Source organism: Aegilops tauschii, chromosome 3 (assembly GCF_002575655.3).
Source record: "Aegilops tauschii subsp. strangulata cultivar AL8/78 chromosome 3, Aet v6.0, whole genome shotgun sequence".
Taxonomy (NCBI): domain Eukaryota; kingdom Viridiplantae; phylum Streptophyta; class Magnoliopsida; order Poales; family Poaceae; genus Aegilops; species Aegilops tauschii.
Window position 1 is genome coordinate 506,835,908 of NC_053037.3, and position 15,147 is coordinate 506,851,054.

Genomic DNA, 15,147 nt, shown 5'->3' on the forward strand with positions numbered 1-15,147 from the left:
GGCAAATCCGGTATCACGTCTCGGAGGCATCTGATGGGTTTAGAGGGAAGAGATTTAGAACAGAATGAGGTCTAGTGAGAAAGCACTACCCATATGCACATGAGACAAACACAATCATATCATATCACTCAATCAATCAAGCAAGGGCATACAAACGGTCTAACTATCGTTACAGTGCTCAGCTACTACTATATACATGGGGGGATACTACTAGTCATATTGGGGTCATCTAGAAATTTTGATCGGTGGAAGATTCCATGATATCTGCCCCAGCTTCGTCTTCATAATCATCATCACTTCTGTCGGGGTCGGAGTCGGTGTCGTCGATGATGATGTAGTCTTCGGAACGAATCTCCTTGGGTTCGTCGTCTTCTCCTCCTGGCGCGGGATCTCCCATGGATACTCCGATCTTCTTTATCAGGTCGTCATTCTTCTCCAATAGTATTGCGATTTCCTCCTCATATCTGTCGCGCGTAGACTTAAGTTCCTCTTCTAGCTCCGTGATCCTGGTCATTGCCTTCTTCAGATCCATCATGCCTGCGCACATCTGGTTCTCCTAGCATCGAATGTGCTGGTTTAACTCCTGGATGAAAGCTGCAATGGACATGTCCTTCCTGGTGCTAATCATCTCCCATTGCTCATCTCGGCGCCCACATATCTGGTAGATAGTGTCCTTCAGCTCCTGTTTATAGACTTCTCCAATGCGTACCATAGGAATGTGGGCTGCCATGCTCTTGCCTAAACTCCAGGTGGGTGCATCGAAGGAAAACTCTATGGGCTCAGTGACTGGCGTGAATGTCCTTCCTGGAATATGAACTCGAACACTCCAACGCTCCTCTTCTGGTAAAGTGGCGGTGTAGGTCCCGGTGAGGCTTGGTATTCCGATGTTCAGGTACCTAGTGACCTCCTTCAAGTGTCGACCAAAGGGTGTGTCTTCATCCGGTTGTGCAAACTTGTTCCTTGAATCCGCCATCCTAAAGAGTGGAAAAATGGAGAGAAGTCAGAAATGAGTAGAGAAGAGTGACCTGTGGCTTGTCTTAGTGGTCGTGTCCTACAGTCAGCGTGTGCTCTGATACCATCTTGTAGCGACCCGACCTCAGACGGTCAAGTCTCTGTGCTTCAGTGTCATCCCTCGATCGGTAATGCTGACACACACAATACTCGAAGGGTTTATAACAGAGTAGCAATCACACACTTATTACATCGATAGTCTCCAAAGATAACTTATTACAATAAATATGGCTTAAGGCCATCTAAATAAGATAACATCGGAAGGCTTGGAAGATAAAGTGAGTCCATCAACTCCAACGACATAGCTCAGTGCACGACAATGGCCTAGTGAACCTTACTCATCGTCTGAAGTCTGCAACATAATACGTTGCAGCCCGAAAATGGGTCAGCACATGGAATATGCTGGCAATATAACACAGTAGAGCAAAGAACAGATAAATACTATCACTACATGCATATATGGCTGGTGGAGGCTGTAATGGTTAATATGTTTTGCGAAAAGCCAATTTTTTCCTACAACAAAGGAATAAATTTTATTTAACTATCATGGTAGTTGAAACATTGAGAATGGTACCCCCATCTCAATCCCAATTAAAAGTAATTGACAACCCAACAAAATTAATTTAGAGTGATGAGATACAATAGGATAGCCCAAGTACTAGATACTCAAGATGTCCATAACCGGGGACACGGCTAACCATGATTAGATTGTACACTCTGCAGAGGTTTGCGCACTTTTCCCCATAAGACTCGATCTCCTCCGTTGGATTTCTCGCACTACATGGTGTTTGAGAAACGGATGACCGAGACACAGTCTTTCAGAAACATTAACTCTTTACTCCGGGTGGACCGGTATACCTACTTTCCCCTACATCTGCTAGTCCACCTCTTCAAGAGGTCATGTAGCATACTCAACTATGCCAGAGCCCATAATGGCTTGTGGTTGCACATGGAAGTTTCTAGCATGAAATATCTCACGATGCCTTTGAGCCTGGGTGGCAGACCGTAGGAGGATCACACGGTATATCCCTGGGATCTTCTAGGACAACACAGGATTCCCCAGGTGCCCAAAAGAAGCAATCCACCCAGATGTGTATTAAAGTTGCCACCTTATGTTGAACCATTAAATAACAATCTCACATCTGTCATGGATTCACTCACAAAAACCACGTCTACGAGCATAGCATAGCAATAATAGCATACGTAGAAGTAACTCCCAAGGTTTGATAATAAACAGGGCAATAGGTTCTACCTCATCATCTACTTCCCAATACCCACAAGTTAATCACATCCTAATCATGCAGTGTTTGAGGATTGGAACTAATGCATAAAAACTGGGTATGAAAAGGGTATGATCAATGTGTTACTTGCCTTGCTGACGGTCTGCAAAACCTAGAGACTCGTAGTAGCACGCTTCGCACTCCGGGAATTCTATCGCAAACAAACAATAGCATACATAAGCAATCAATCATAGATGCATGGTTAAAACTTAAATAAAGAGATCGAATCTGAAAACGCAACTGAAGAGATTCGATTTGCAAAAAGAATCAAATCAAACGGAGCAATGAAACTCAAACTACGAAAGAAACAAGATCCGTTTACTAATCTGGACTAAAGTCAAATTTTACAGTACCAAAATCCTGTTCAAGTTGGTTAAACATAAAGAGGGCTTCGAGATGAAGATCTAGGCGCTTGAATCGCCTCATTCCGATAAACGAGCGAAAAGATAAACTAAAACGAAAATCGGGTCAGAAATCGCGATCGAAAATAATCGCGAAAAACCCTGGAAAAGAAGTGACGAACAGGCTAACGAACGAACGTTCGCTGTCTGTAACTAACGGGTGAACGACGTTCGTTAAAATCAAACGTACAGACGAACTTCCGCAATTTAACCGAACCAAGATAATCCGAACCGATCTATTTTTAAAGAAAACAGATCTAGGGTTTAAAAAAACTGAACTTACCAAAAAAACGACGGTCAACTCGCGAAAATCGGCGGCGGCGGCTACCTCGGCGGCGGGATCTGACGGGGCGGCGACGCGACGGCAGCGGGCGGCGGCGAGTGGCGGCGGCGGCGGCTCGCGGATCGAGGCGGTGGAGCGGGCTGGCGGCTAGGGTTCGGGAGGCGCGGCGCGGCGGCTGGCGGGCTGCGGGGTCTTAGGCCCCCGGCTTATAAAGAGGCCGACCGGGTTGGTGTCCAGGTCGGACACGGCCCGGTAAGGCGGTTGCACCTTTTTTTGAAAAAATATATTCCGACGCGCAGAAAAACGAAGAAAAGAAGTACTAAACGGACTCCAAAAATCATGAAATAAATTTTCCCCGTCCTCTAAATATCTACCGGACAAGGTGGACATTTATTTAGGACTAATACAATTTTGAAAATTGCGTATTTTCCTAATTCAATTAAAATAGCAATAAAATCCAAATAAAAATGTTTATTTGTTTTTAATATTTTTCCTCCAATATTTCATTATTTTGGGGAAGTCAGATTGTCCCCTCTCATATATTTTGATATGAAATATTTTCGGAGAGAAAAATAATTAAAACAAATGACCCTTGTTTCAATATTTGATAAAATTCAAATATGAAAACAATGAAATCCCCAACTCTCTCCGTGGGTCCTTGAGTTGCTTAGAATTTCTAGGATCGCAAAGCAAATATGCAAATGAAATATGGTATGCTTGAATGATCTATGTATAACATTCCAGATTGAAAATTTGGGATGTTACAAACCCAACCCCCCTTAAGATGAATCTCGCCCTCGAGATTCGGGTTGGCTAGAAAATAGGTGTGGGTGGTCTTTGCATAGATCATCCTCCCTTTCCCAGGTGGCTTCATCCTCGGTATGGTGGCTCCACTGGACTTTGCAGGACTTGATAACCTTGTTGCGAGTAACTCAGCTGGCAAATTCGAGAATCCTGACTGGTTTATCCTCATATGTCAAATCACTGTCTAACTAAATTGCTTCCACGGGCACTGTATCTCTTAGAGGAATATCGGCCATCTCAGCATGACACTTCTTCAACTGGGAAACGTGAAACACATCATGAACTCCTGACAATACTTCAGGTAACTCCAATTTTTAGGCAACCTCTCCCATACGTTCCAAAACTCGGTATGGTCCTACAAATCTCGGGGCTAACTTTCCTTTAACTCCAAAGCGTTTAACTCCTCGCAGAGGCGACACTCGCAGATATGCTCTGTCTCCGATTTCATAGACTACCTCCTTGCGTTTCGAGTCTGCATAACTCTTCTGCCTCGACTGAGCTACCTTCAGTCTATCTCGAATCAGCTTAACCTTCTCTTCTGATTCCTTAATCAAATCCGGTCCAAACAACTGATGGTCTCCAACTTCATCCCACATCAACGGTGTTCTGCACCTTCGTCCAGACAGGGCCTCGAACGGTGCCATCTTCAAACTGGCCTGGTAGCTATTATTGTACGAGAACTCTGCGTAGGGCAAATTGTCATCCCAGCTAGATCCATAATCCAGCGCACAAGCTCTCAACATATCCTCCAGAATCTGATTGACTCTCTCTGTCTATCCATCTATCTGCGGATGAAAGGCTGTACCGAACTCTAGCCTCGTACCCAAAGTCTGGTGCAACTGATGCCAAAACTTTGAAGTAAACTGTGTTCCTCTATCTGATACGATGGTCCTCGGAACTCCATGCAGACATACGATCCTGGTCATATATATCTTGGCCAACTTCGCACTTGTATAGCTGGTCTTCACTGGGATAGAGTGAGCCACTTTAGTCAAGCGATCAACTACTACCCAGATAGAATCATATCCCGATCGGGTCCTGGGCAATCCGGTGATGAAATCCATGCCAAGCTTATCCTACTTCCATTCGGGTATCGGCATAGGCTGCAGTAATCCTGCTGGCTTCTGATGTTCTTCCTTTACTCTCTGACATACATCACATACGGCTACATACTCGGCAATATCCTTCTTCATACCAGTCCACCAGAAACGCTCCTTCAAATCCAAATACATCTTGGTGTTTCCGGGGTGAATTGAGTATGGTGAGTCATGAGCTTCTTGAAGTATCAGCTTCTTGATCTCTGCATTATTGGGCACATAAATGCGGTCCTCGAACCACAAGGTGTCATGCTCATCCTCACGAAAACCTTAGGCTTTTCCTTTGCTCATTCTCTCCTTTATCTCGGCAATTTCCTTGTCATCCTTCTGAGTTTCCCAAATCTTTCCCAACAATGTAGACTGAACTTCCATAGCTGCAACAAAACCTCTAGGAACAATCTCCAAACGAAGTTCCCTGAGATCCTCGGCTAACTCCTTTGGCATCCCTCCGCTTACGAGGGTGTTAACGTAACTCTTACGGCTCAAGGCATGCGACATTGGCCTTTCCTGGAAGATAATGTAGCTTCATGTCATAATCCTTTATGAGTTCTAACCATCTCCTCTGCCTGAGGTTCAGCTCCTTCTGTGTGAAAATGTACTTCCAAATCTTGTGATCCGTGTACACATCACAACGGTTTCCAATAAGAAAGTGTCTCCAGGTCTTGAGCGCATGCACTACGGCTGCTAGTTCCAAATCATGAGTGGCATAATTTAACTCATGCGGTCGAAGTTGACGTGATGCATATGAAACAACTCTTCCGTCCTGCATAAGCACTCCTGCAAGTCCTAAGCGTGAAGCGTCGCAATACACTTGGAAATCCTTGCGTATATCCGGCAGAATCAGCACTGGGGTTGTAGTCAGACGTTTCTTCAACTCCTGGAAACTTGCTTCACATTCTTCAGTCCATTTGAACTTGGTGTCTTTCTTCAACAACTCCGTCATGGGCTTCGCAATCTTGGAAAATTCTCAATGAATCTCCGGTAATATCCCGCGAGTCCAAGAAACCTGCAGATCTCGCTAACTGAAGTGGGTGCCAACCACTCAGTGACTGACTGAACCTTGGTGGGGTCTACCGCTATACCTTCTCCTAATATAACATGTCCAAGGAATCCAACTTCCTTCAACCAAAACTCACACTTGCTAAACTTGGCATACAACAGATGTTCCCTGAGTTTCTCGAGAACTAAACGCAAATGCTCCTTGTGCTCCTCTTCATTCTTCGAGTATACCAATATATCATCTATGAACACCACAACAAACTTATCCAAGAACTCCATGAACACTTTGTTCATCATACTCATGAAATAGGCAGGGGCATTAGTCAATCCAAATGACATAACCGTATACTCATACAGCCCGTACCTTGTGGTGAAAGCTGTCTTAGGTATATCCTTCTCCCGAATCTTCAACTGGTGGTATCCTGATCGCAGGTCGATCTTTGAAAACACTTTAGCTCCTTGCAGCTGGTCAAACAAATCATTGATCATCGGCAGTGGGTACTTGTTCTTGATCGTCACTTCATTCAATGCCCGATAATCAACAACCATCCTCAACGATCCATCTTTCTTCTCAACCAAGAGCACTGGGGCTCCCCACGGTGATGAACTTCATCGGATGTAACCTTTCTCCAATAACTCCTTAATCTGCTTCTTAATCTCCTCCGGATCATTTGCGGGCATCCGGTATGGTCTCTTTGATATAGGCCCGGTGCCTGGCAATAGTTCTATTGAGAACTCAATGTTTCGATCCGGTGGCATGCCTGGTAATTCCTCTGGAAACACATCCGGGTAATCCTTCACAACAGGTACTTCCTCCTGAACAACTCCTGAGAGGGAATTTACTTGGGTTCTCCTTGACATATGCCTGGATACATACTTGATCCTTTTTCCCTCTGGGGTGGTGAGATAAATCGACTTACTGGCGCAATCGATGTTCCCTCCATACATCGACAGCCAATCCATGCCCAGTATCACATCCAACCCTTGTGACTCCAGAATTATAAGGTCTGAGGGGAAAGTATGACTACCTACGGTTAATGGCATCTGAAAACATCCTCTGCTTGCCATATACTCAGCTCCGGGTGAGGTTACTAGCATAGGTGTCTTAAGAACTTTAGTGGGCAACTTATACTTATCCACAAATCCCCTTGATATGTATGAATGCGATGCACCAGTATCAAAAAGAACGAGTGCAGTAAACGACTTAACCAAAAACTTACCGATAACGGCGTCTGACTGCTCTTCAACCTCCTCCACGTTAATGTGGATCACTTGTCCTCGGTTGAATAGGTTAGGCTTCTTCCCAGAGCTTCCATTTCCATTGCCATTCTTCAACTCAGGGCAATCATTGGCGTAGTGTCCAGTCTTCCCGCACTTGAAACAAGTAATGTGACTCTGGTCCTTCTTGGCAGGTGTGGCTGGGTTAGAGCGGTTCTGATTGTTGCTTGCTCCATTCCCATTCCCATTCTTGTGGCCATTGTGGTTATGAGAACTTCCTCCATTGTGAGTGTGGCCTCCATGGTTATGGGTAAATCCTCCCAAGTTCGGAGTAAAGCGAGGCTTCTGCTGAGCTCCTGAATTGTACTTCCCTTGTCCGTACTTCCTCTTGCGGCTATCAATCTGCTGCTGCTTCCCTTCAATCATGAGAGCCTTGTCTACCAACTCCTAGTAGTTGTTGAATGTTGCCACCATCAACTGCATGCTCATCTCATCATTCAGCCCTTCCATAAACTTCTCCTGCTTCGCGGCATCTGTGGCCACATCATCAGAGGCATAGCGAGATAACTTGCTAAACTCATCCATGTACTGAGCTACAGTACGGTTTCCCTGGCCTAAGTTGCGAAACTCACGCTTCTTCATGCTCATAGCTCCAGTTGAGACGTGTGCTGTGCGGAATGCTTGCTGAAACTGATCCCAAGTGACATTGGCTATAGGGAAAGTGGTTGTGTAATTCTCCCACCATGATGCTGCTGGTCCATCCAATTGATGTCCAGCAAAGCGCACCTTCTCAGCATCCGTGCAACCTGCGGTGGTCAAGTCCCTTCCAATACGGCGTAGCCAATCATCAGCAACTATCGGCTCGGTGCTACTGGAAAACACCGGTGACTGCAACCTCAGAAAATGGGCTAAGTTGTCAACTGGAGGTGGTGGAGGTGGGTTGTTATTGTCTTGGTTCTTAACTAACAATTGCATCAAGGTATTATGCTGCTGGATTAACTGAGTGAGCTCCGGTGGGAAGGCAAATCCGGTATCACGTCTCGGAGGCATCTGATGGGTTTAGAGGGAAGAGATTTAGAATAGAATGAGGTCTAGTGAGATAGCACTACCCATATGCACATGAGACAAACATAATCATATCATATCACTCAATCAATCAAGCAAGGGCATACAAACGGTCTAACTATCGTTACAGTGCTCAGACTACTACTATATACATGGGGGGATACTACTAGTCATATGGGGGTCATCTAGAAATTTTGATCGGTGGAAGATTCCATGATATCTGCCCCAGCTTCGTCTTCATAATTATCATCACTGCTGTCGGGGTCAGAGTCGGTGTCGTCGATAATGATGTAGTCTTCGGAACAAATATCCTTGGGTTCGTCGTCTTCTCCTCTTGGCGCGGGATCTCCCATGGATACTCCGATCTTCATTATCAGGTCGTCATTCTTCTCCAATAGTATTGCGATTTCCTCCTCATATCCGTCGCACGTAGACTTGAGTTCCTCTTCTAGCTCCGTGATCTTGGTCATTTCCTTCTTTAGATCCATCATGCCTGCGCACATCTGGTTCTCCTGGCATCGAATGTGCTGGTTTAACTACTGGATGAAAGCTGCAATGGACATGTCCTTCCTGGTCCTGATCATCTCCCATTGCTCATCTCGGCGCCCACATATCTGGTAGATAGTGTCCTTCAGCTCCTGTTTGTAGACTTCTCCAATACGTACCATAGCAATGTGGGCTGCCATGCTCTTGCCTAGACTCCAGGTGGGTGCATCGAAGGAAAACTCTATGGGCTCAGTGACTGGCGTGAATGCCCTTCTGGAATATGAACTCGAACACTCCAACGCTCCTCTTCTGGTAAAGTGGCGGTGTAGGTCCCGGTGAAGCTTGGTATTCCGATGTTCAGGTACCTAGTGACCTCCTTCAAGTGTCGACCAAAGGGTGTGTCTTCATCAGGTTGTGCAAACTTGTTCCTTGAATCCACCATCCTAAAGAGTGGAAAAATGGAGAGAAGTCAGAAATGAGTAGAGAAGAGTGACCTATGGCTTGTCTTAGTGGTCGTGTCCTACAGTCAGCGTGTGCTCTGATACCATCTTGTAGCGACCCAACCTTAGACGGTCAAGTCTCTGTGCTTCAGTGTCATCCCTGGATCGGTAATCCTGACACACACAGTACTCGAAGGATTTATAACAGAGTGGCAATCACACACTTATTACATCGATGGTCTCCAAAGAGAACTTATTACAATAAATATGGCTTAAGGCCATCTAAATAAGATAACAACGGAAGGCTTGGAAGATAAAGTGAGTCAGTCAACTCCAACGGCCTAGCGAACCTTACTCATCGTCTGAAAAGTCTGCAAGATAATACGTTGCAGCCCGAAAACAGGTCAGCACATGGAATATGCTGGCAATATAACACAGTAGACCAAAGAACAGATAAATACTATCACTAAATGCATATATGGCTCGTGGAGGCTGTAATGGTTAATATGTTTTGCGAAAAGCCAATTTTCCCTACAACAAAGGAATAAATTTTATTTAACTATCATGGTAGCTGAAACATTGAGAATGGTACCCCCATCTCAATCCCAATTAAAAGTAACTAACAACCCATCAAAATTAATTTAGAGTGATGAGATACAATAGGATAGTCCAAGTACTAGATACTCAAGACGTCCATAACCGGGGACACGGCTAACCATGATTAGATTGTACATTCTGCAGAGGTTTGCGCACTTTTCCCCACAAGACTCGATCTCCTCCATTGGATTTCTCGCAATACATGGTGTTTGAAAAACGGATGACCGAGACACAGTCTTTCAGAAACATTACCTCTTTACTCCGGGTGGACCGGTACACCTACTTTCCCCTACATCTGCTAGTCCACCTCTTCAAGAGGTCATGTAGCATACTCAACTATGCCAGAGCCCATAATGGCTTGTGGCTGCACACAGAAGTTTCTAGCATGAAATATCTCACGGTCCCTTTGAGCCTGGGTGGCGGACCGTAGGAGGATCACACGGTATATCCCCGGGATCTCCTAGGACAACACTGGATTCCCTAGATGCCCAAAACAAGCAATCCACCCAGATGTGTATTAAAGTTGCCACCTTAAGTTGAACCATTAAATAACAATCTCACATCTGTCATGGATTCATTCACCCAAACCACATCTACGAGCATAGCATAGCAATAATAGCATAACTTAGAAGTAACTCCCAAGGTTTGATAATAAACAGGGCAATAGGTTCTACCTCATCATCTACTTCCCAATACCCACAAGTTAATCACATCGTAGTCATGTAGTGTTTGAGGATTGGAACTAATGCATAAAAATTGGGTATGAAAAGAGTATGATCAGTGTGTTACTTGCCTTGCCGACGGTCTGCAAAACCTAGAGACTCGTAGTAGCACGCTTCGCACTCCGGGAATTCTATCGCAAACAAACAATAGCATACATCAGCAATCAATCATAGATGCACGGGTAAAACTCAAATAAAGAGATCGAATCTGAAAACGCAACTGAAGAGATTGGATTTGCAAAAAGAATCAAATCAAACGGAGCAACGAAACTCAAACTACGAAAGAAACAAGATCCGTTTACTAATCTGGACTAAAGTCAAATTTTACAGTACCAAAATCTTGTTCAAGTTGGTTAAACAGAAAGAGGGCTTCGAGACGAAGATCTAGGCGCTTGAATCGCCTGATTTCGATAAACGAGCGAAAAATAAACTAAAACGAAAATCGGGTCAGAAATCGCGATCGAAAATAATTGCGAAAAACCCTGGAAAAGAAAACTGGCGAACAGGTTAACGAACGAACGTTCGCTGTCTGTAACTAGCGGGTGAACGGCGTTCATTAAAATCGAACGTACGGACGAACGTCCGCAATTTAACCGAACCGAGAAAAATCGAACCGATCCATTTTTAAAGAAAACAGATCTAGGGTTTAAAAAAACCGAACTAACCAAAAAAACGACGGTCAACTCGCGAAAACCGGCGGCGGCGGCTACCTCGGCGGCGGGATCCGGCGGGGCGGGGCGGCGGCGAGTGGCGGCGGCGGCGCGCGGCTCGCGGATCGAGGCGGCGGCGCGGGCTGGCGGCTAGGGTTCGGGAGGCGCGGCACGGCGGCTGGCAGGCTGCGGGGTCTCGGGCCCCCGGCTTATAAAGAGGCCGGCCGGGTTGGTGTCCAGGTCGGACACGGCCCGGTAAGGCAGTTGCACCTTTTTTTAAAAAAATATTCTGACGCGCAGAAAAACGAAGAAAAGAAGTACTAAACGGATTCAAAAAATCCTGAAATAAATTTTCCCCGTCCTCTAAAAATCTACCGGACAAGGTGGACATTTATTTAGGACTCTAATGCAATTTTGAAAATCGCATACTTTTCCTAATTCAAATAAAATAGCAATAAAATCCAAATAAAAATGTTTATTTGTTTTTAATATTTTTCCTCCAATATTTCTTTATTTTGGGGAAGTCATATTATCCCCTCTCATATATTTTGATATGAAATATTTTTGGAGAGAAAAATAATTAAAACAAATGACCCTTGTTTCAATATTTGATAAAATTCAAATATGAAAACAATGAAATCCCCAACTCTCTCCGTGGGTCCTTGAGTTGCTTAGAATTTCTAGGATCGCAAAGCAAATATGCAAATGAAATATGATATGCATGAATGATCTATGTATAACATTCCAAATTGAACGGATGCAAGCGGAGCAGGCAGCCCGGATGCAGGCGGAGGAGGCAGCTCGGATGCAGGCGGAGGAGGCTGCCCGGACGCATTCCACCTGGAGCAGGACACATTTCGGGCGGAGCAGGCGCCCAGCCAGTGATCTCCGTCACGCTCGAACATTGATTTTATTTTGCCATGTCCGGTTTGTTGAACTATGATTTGCTTTGCTTTCTTTCGAACTTTGGCATTCGGTCAGTTTGTACCGTATGATCGACGTGAATGGATTGCATGGATTTAAGGACCAATATTTGCGAAATATGAATATGTGGTGCAACATTTGAGAGGTGCCCGGTCGGCCGGGTTTACTAAGTCCGGTTGTAGATGCTCTTAATAAAAAATATTTTATAGAAATGTTGCGCAAGTCGTCCTTACTTATATAGCAAAGGCCATCATGAACGGAAGCGACTTTCTGGTGGACGCCGGCTCGTGTGGACTGTATCCTAGCCATAGAACGATTCCTCGAGATGCTCAAACATCACTTCCCTGTCCCTCGTACTAGTTTCCTAGGAACAGGGTGTAGGTGGCATAGGCGTACAAGCTTGGCACAAGTGTATCCTCGCGTGGATCTGTATGTGCACATGCGCAGGGAAGAAGGAGTTGGTGACCTGCCGATGTACTGCTAGCTTGATGGGGTGGTGTGGGCCACAATGTAGAAACTTTTTGCCTGACGTGACAAAAGGAGACCCTGCTAATGTTTCATCATGCACAGTGCAGATCTCTCGCGTCTAGTGGATCTAAAAAGAAATTAGTCAGGGTCACTAATCAAATCTACTTGATTAGTTTAATGTGCCGGATAAAAAACAGATTGATAAAATCTAAAAACAGTATCGTGGACGGTGCATTTGATCCTTTTTTCAAATGATTCAAAAATCATATTTGTCAAGTTTCAAAAAAACAACTTTGAAAACTTATACATATTCACCCTGTGAAAATTTGTTCAAAAAATATTATGACTTGCAAGCTGTACAAAAAAAATCTTGGTCCAACAACAAAAAAATTGACCCACTTTTATTGACATATTTGTTTTTATTTGTTTACGTCCCATATGAAAGTACATTGTTATTAAATTCTGTTGAATGTGTTGTATATGCATTTGTGTATGTACAAAAAAGATTTGATTTTTTTTGCGCTGTGGAAATATTGTTTTTCTCAAAAGTCCACCAAAAGACATTTTTACCTTCTTACAGACTAGGCTCAAAGATGGTTTGTTGCAAAAGAACAAAATTTGGTAATACAAAAAATTATACAACGGGTGGCACAATAATACATTAATCTTTTATTTTCGGGAGAGTAATACATTAACCTAACAAACTGTGCGAGACCAATTCTTGTTCAGAGCCCCAACTATGCAGAAACTTCTAACGGTCATATAAAAACAGTTTAATCCTAGTTTAGGTAAATGGCCCTGACAAGCAGATGGTACTAACAGACAATATAGCAGTATTATTTTATGGATAAAATCGAAGAACACCTATAAGTCTACCTAATGAAATTATAAGGTGACAGTATAGAGTTTAAGATAATTTGTGACCAGAAAAATATTTGATAATATTGAGAGTTATAAAAATATCTGGACGAGCGTCACAATAATAAATTACTTTAAAGCAGTCTGTACGAGATTAATAGGTGTTTAGTGGACTTAATAGACTGTTAATATCATACTCTCTGTGCATTACACTGACTAACAAATTGGTCTTATTGGCGGATTATTATTCTATGTGCTCTCGTGAGGGGTCAATTGGGCACAAGGTCACGTCACATCGAACTGTTCTTGGTGGCAGAGGGTAAATTGAAATGGTGCTGTACTCATCACGTGTGTTCCAGCAGCTAGATTCTTTGTCAATAAAGCTAGCTACCTATAGCTGCCGGGATACAGGCTTTGACGAGGCTCGGGGGGACAGAACTCGTAAATACCGGGAGGGATCTGATCAGTTAGGATAACGGATGGGCAGGATATGGTTCGTAGAGTGCTCGTCCACCATAAGGCATTTTCGCATCATGAACCCACTAGTTCTGATCTGCGGTTGCCGGTGTCAACGCGAAACCCGATCCTCTGAACTTGCTCTTGGTGATCTCATCGATCCTTCTCGCCATCTCCGGCGTCAGGTGGTTCTTCCAGTCGCCAACGACGCCGCGCCGGAAGAATATGTTGTTCGCCACTGAGTCCTCGATCATGGCGGTCTTCCCGGAGCGGTTCACCTCCAGTCCCGCCAGGCTCTCCATGGCGCATGCCTCCACGATCTCCCTGTCCACCCTGGCTTCCCGCTCCTCTGCCGTGAACGGGCGCCCGACAAACTCCGCGAGGCGCCTCAGCTGGCCGATCGTGTCGGCGGCGAGCTCCTCGTAGGTCAGGAAGAGAACCTGCTCCGGCCTCTCCACGTGCCAGCGCCAGTAGCCAAGTGCGTGCTCCCAGAAAGGCCCAAACAGCGAGACGCCGTCGCAGAAGTGCTGGAACGCCTCGCCGAGGTCCCACGGCGACGGCGCGAACCGGTTCCAGAAGTGCCAGAGCGACACGAAGCAGTCCTTGGGGTCCCGGCATAGGTACACCACCTTGCAGCCGGAGGCGACGACTGACTCCGGCAGCGACCGGGACGGGATGTGCGTCATCAGGAGCCGCGGCGCGGGGAGGGAGCTCAGGTCGGGGATCTGGCCGTTGCTGAAAACCTGGACCTCGAGGAAAGGGATGAGCTGGTGGGGGCTGTGGGCTGCGAGCGGCGCGAGTGCGGGCCCGTCCGCGGTGCGGCGGAGGGTCGCGAACAGGAGCGCCTTGAGCCAGGTGGTGCCGGACTTGGGGAAGGTGGCGAGGAAGACGTCGGTGTCGCGCGCCTTGAGGTGCCGCTTGATGACCATGGCGTTCACGACGGCCGGCGTGAACGCGTACCAGCCGTCTGGGTGGTGGGTGTACGGGCGGCCGATGCCGCTAGGCGCCGTCGGGTAGGTGGACACGACCTCTAGGAGCTGGTCGTAGATTTCTTTGTGGGACGCTGCCTTGTCGTCGGCTTTGGGTGCAGAGGAGGAGGATTGTGGAGAGGACGCCATGAAATTTGATGGATGTCTCGTGGTTCGTGAAGACCCGTTTGTACAGCGCTCTACTTTGTGCAACGAGAATGCCCAGATGTTTTCTGCTTATAAAGATCTTGTCCCTCTCTGGCCCTCTCAACTTTTTTTTTCAAATTGGCCCTCTCAACTTTAATAGGTGGGACTCCGTGTTGGCATGCCTCATCATCCAACCACTTCCTTCTACCGTTTTCCACTATCAAAACTAATCTAAAACAGTATACAAGATTTTTTAGTATACTATTCCCTCTA

The 15,147-nt window shown here is 45.5% G+C and overlaps 1 protein-coding gene across 1 annotated transcript; it reads right to left on the bottom strand.

Moving 5' to 3' along the window:
- Window positions 1-13,623: 13,623 nt before the first annotated feature.
- On the bottom strand, window positions 13,624-14,932 carry LOC109752931 (cytosolic sulfotransferase 5-like). The gene has a single exon (XM_020311854.4). The coding sequence runs from the start codon at window positions 14,875-14,877 to the stop codon at window positions 13,846-13,848; it is 1,032 nt and encodes a 343-aa protein (XP_020167443.1). The 5' UTR covers window positions 14,878-14,932; the 3' UTR covers window positions 13,624-13,845.
- Between the last annotated feature and the right edge of the window lie 215 nt (window positions 14,933-15,147).

Coding starts and splice junctions, on each gene's coding strand:
- LOC109752931 (XM_020311854.4), bottom strand. CDS start 14,877: ATGGCGTCCTCTCCACAATCCTCCTCCTCTGCACCCAAAGCCGACGAC.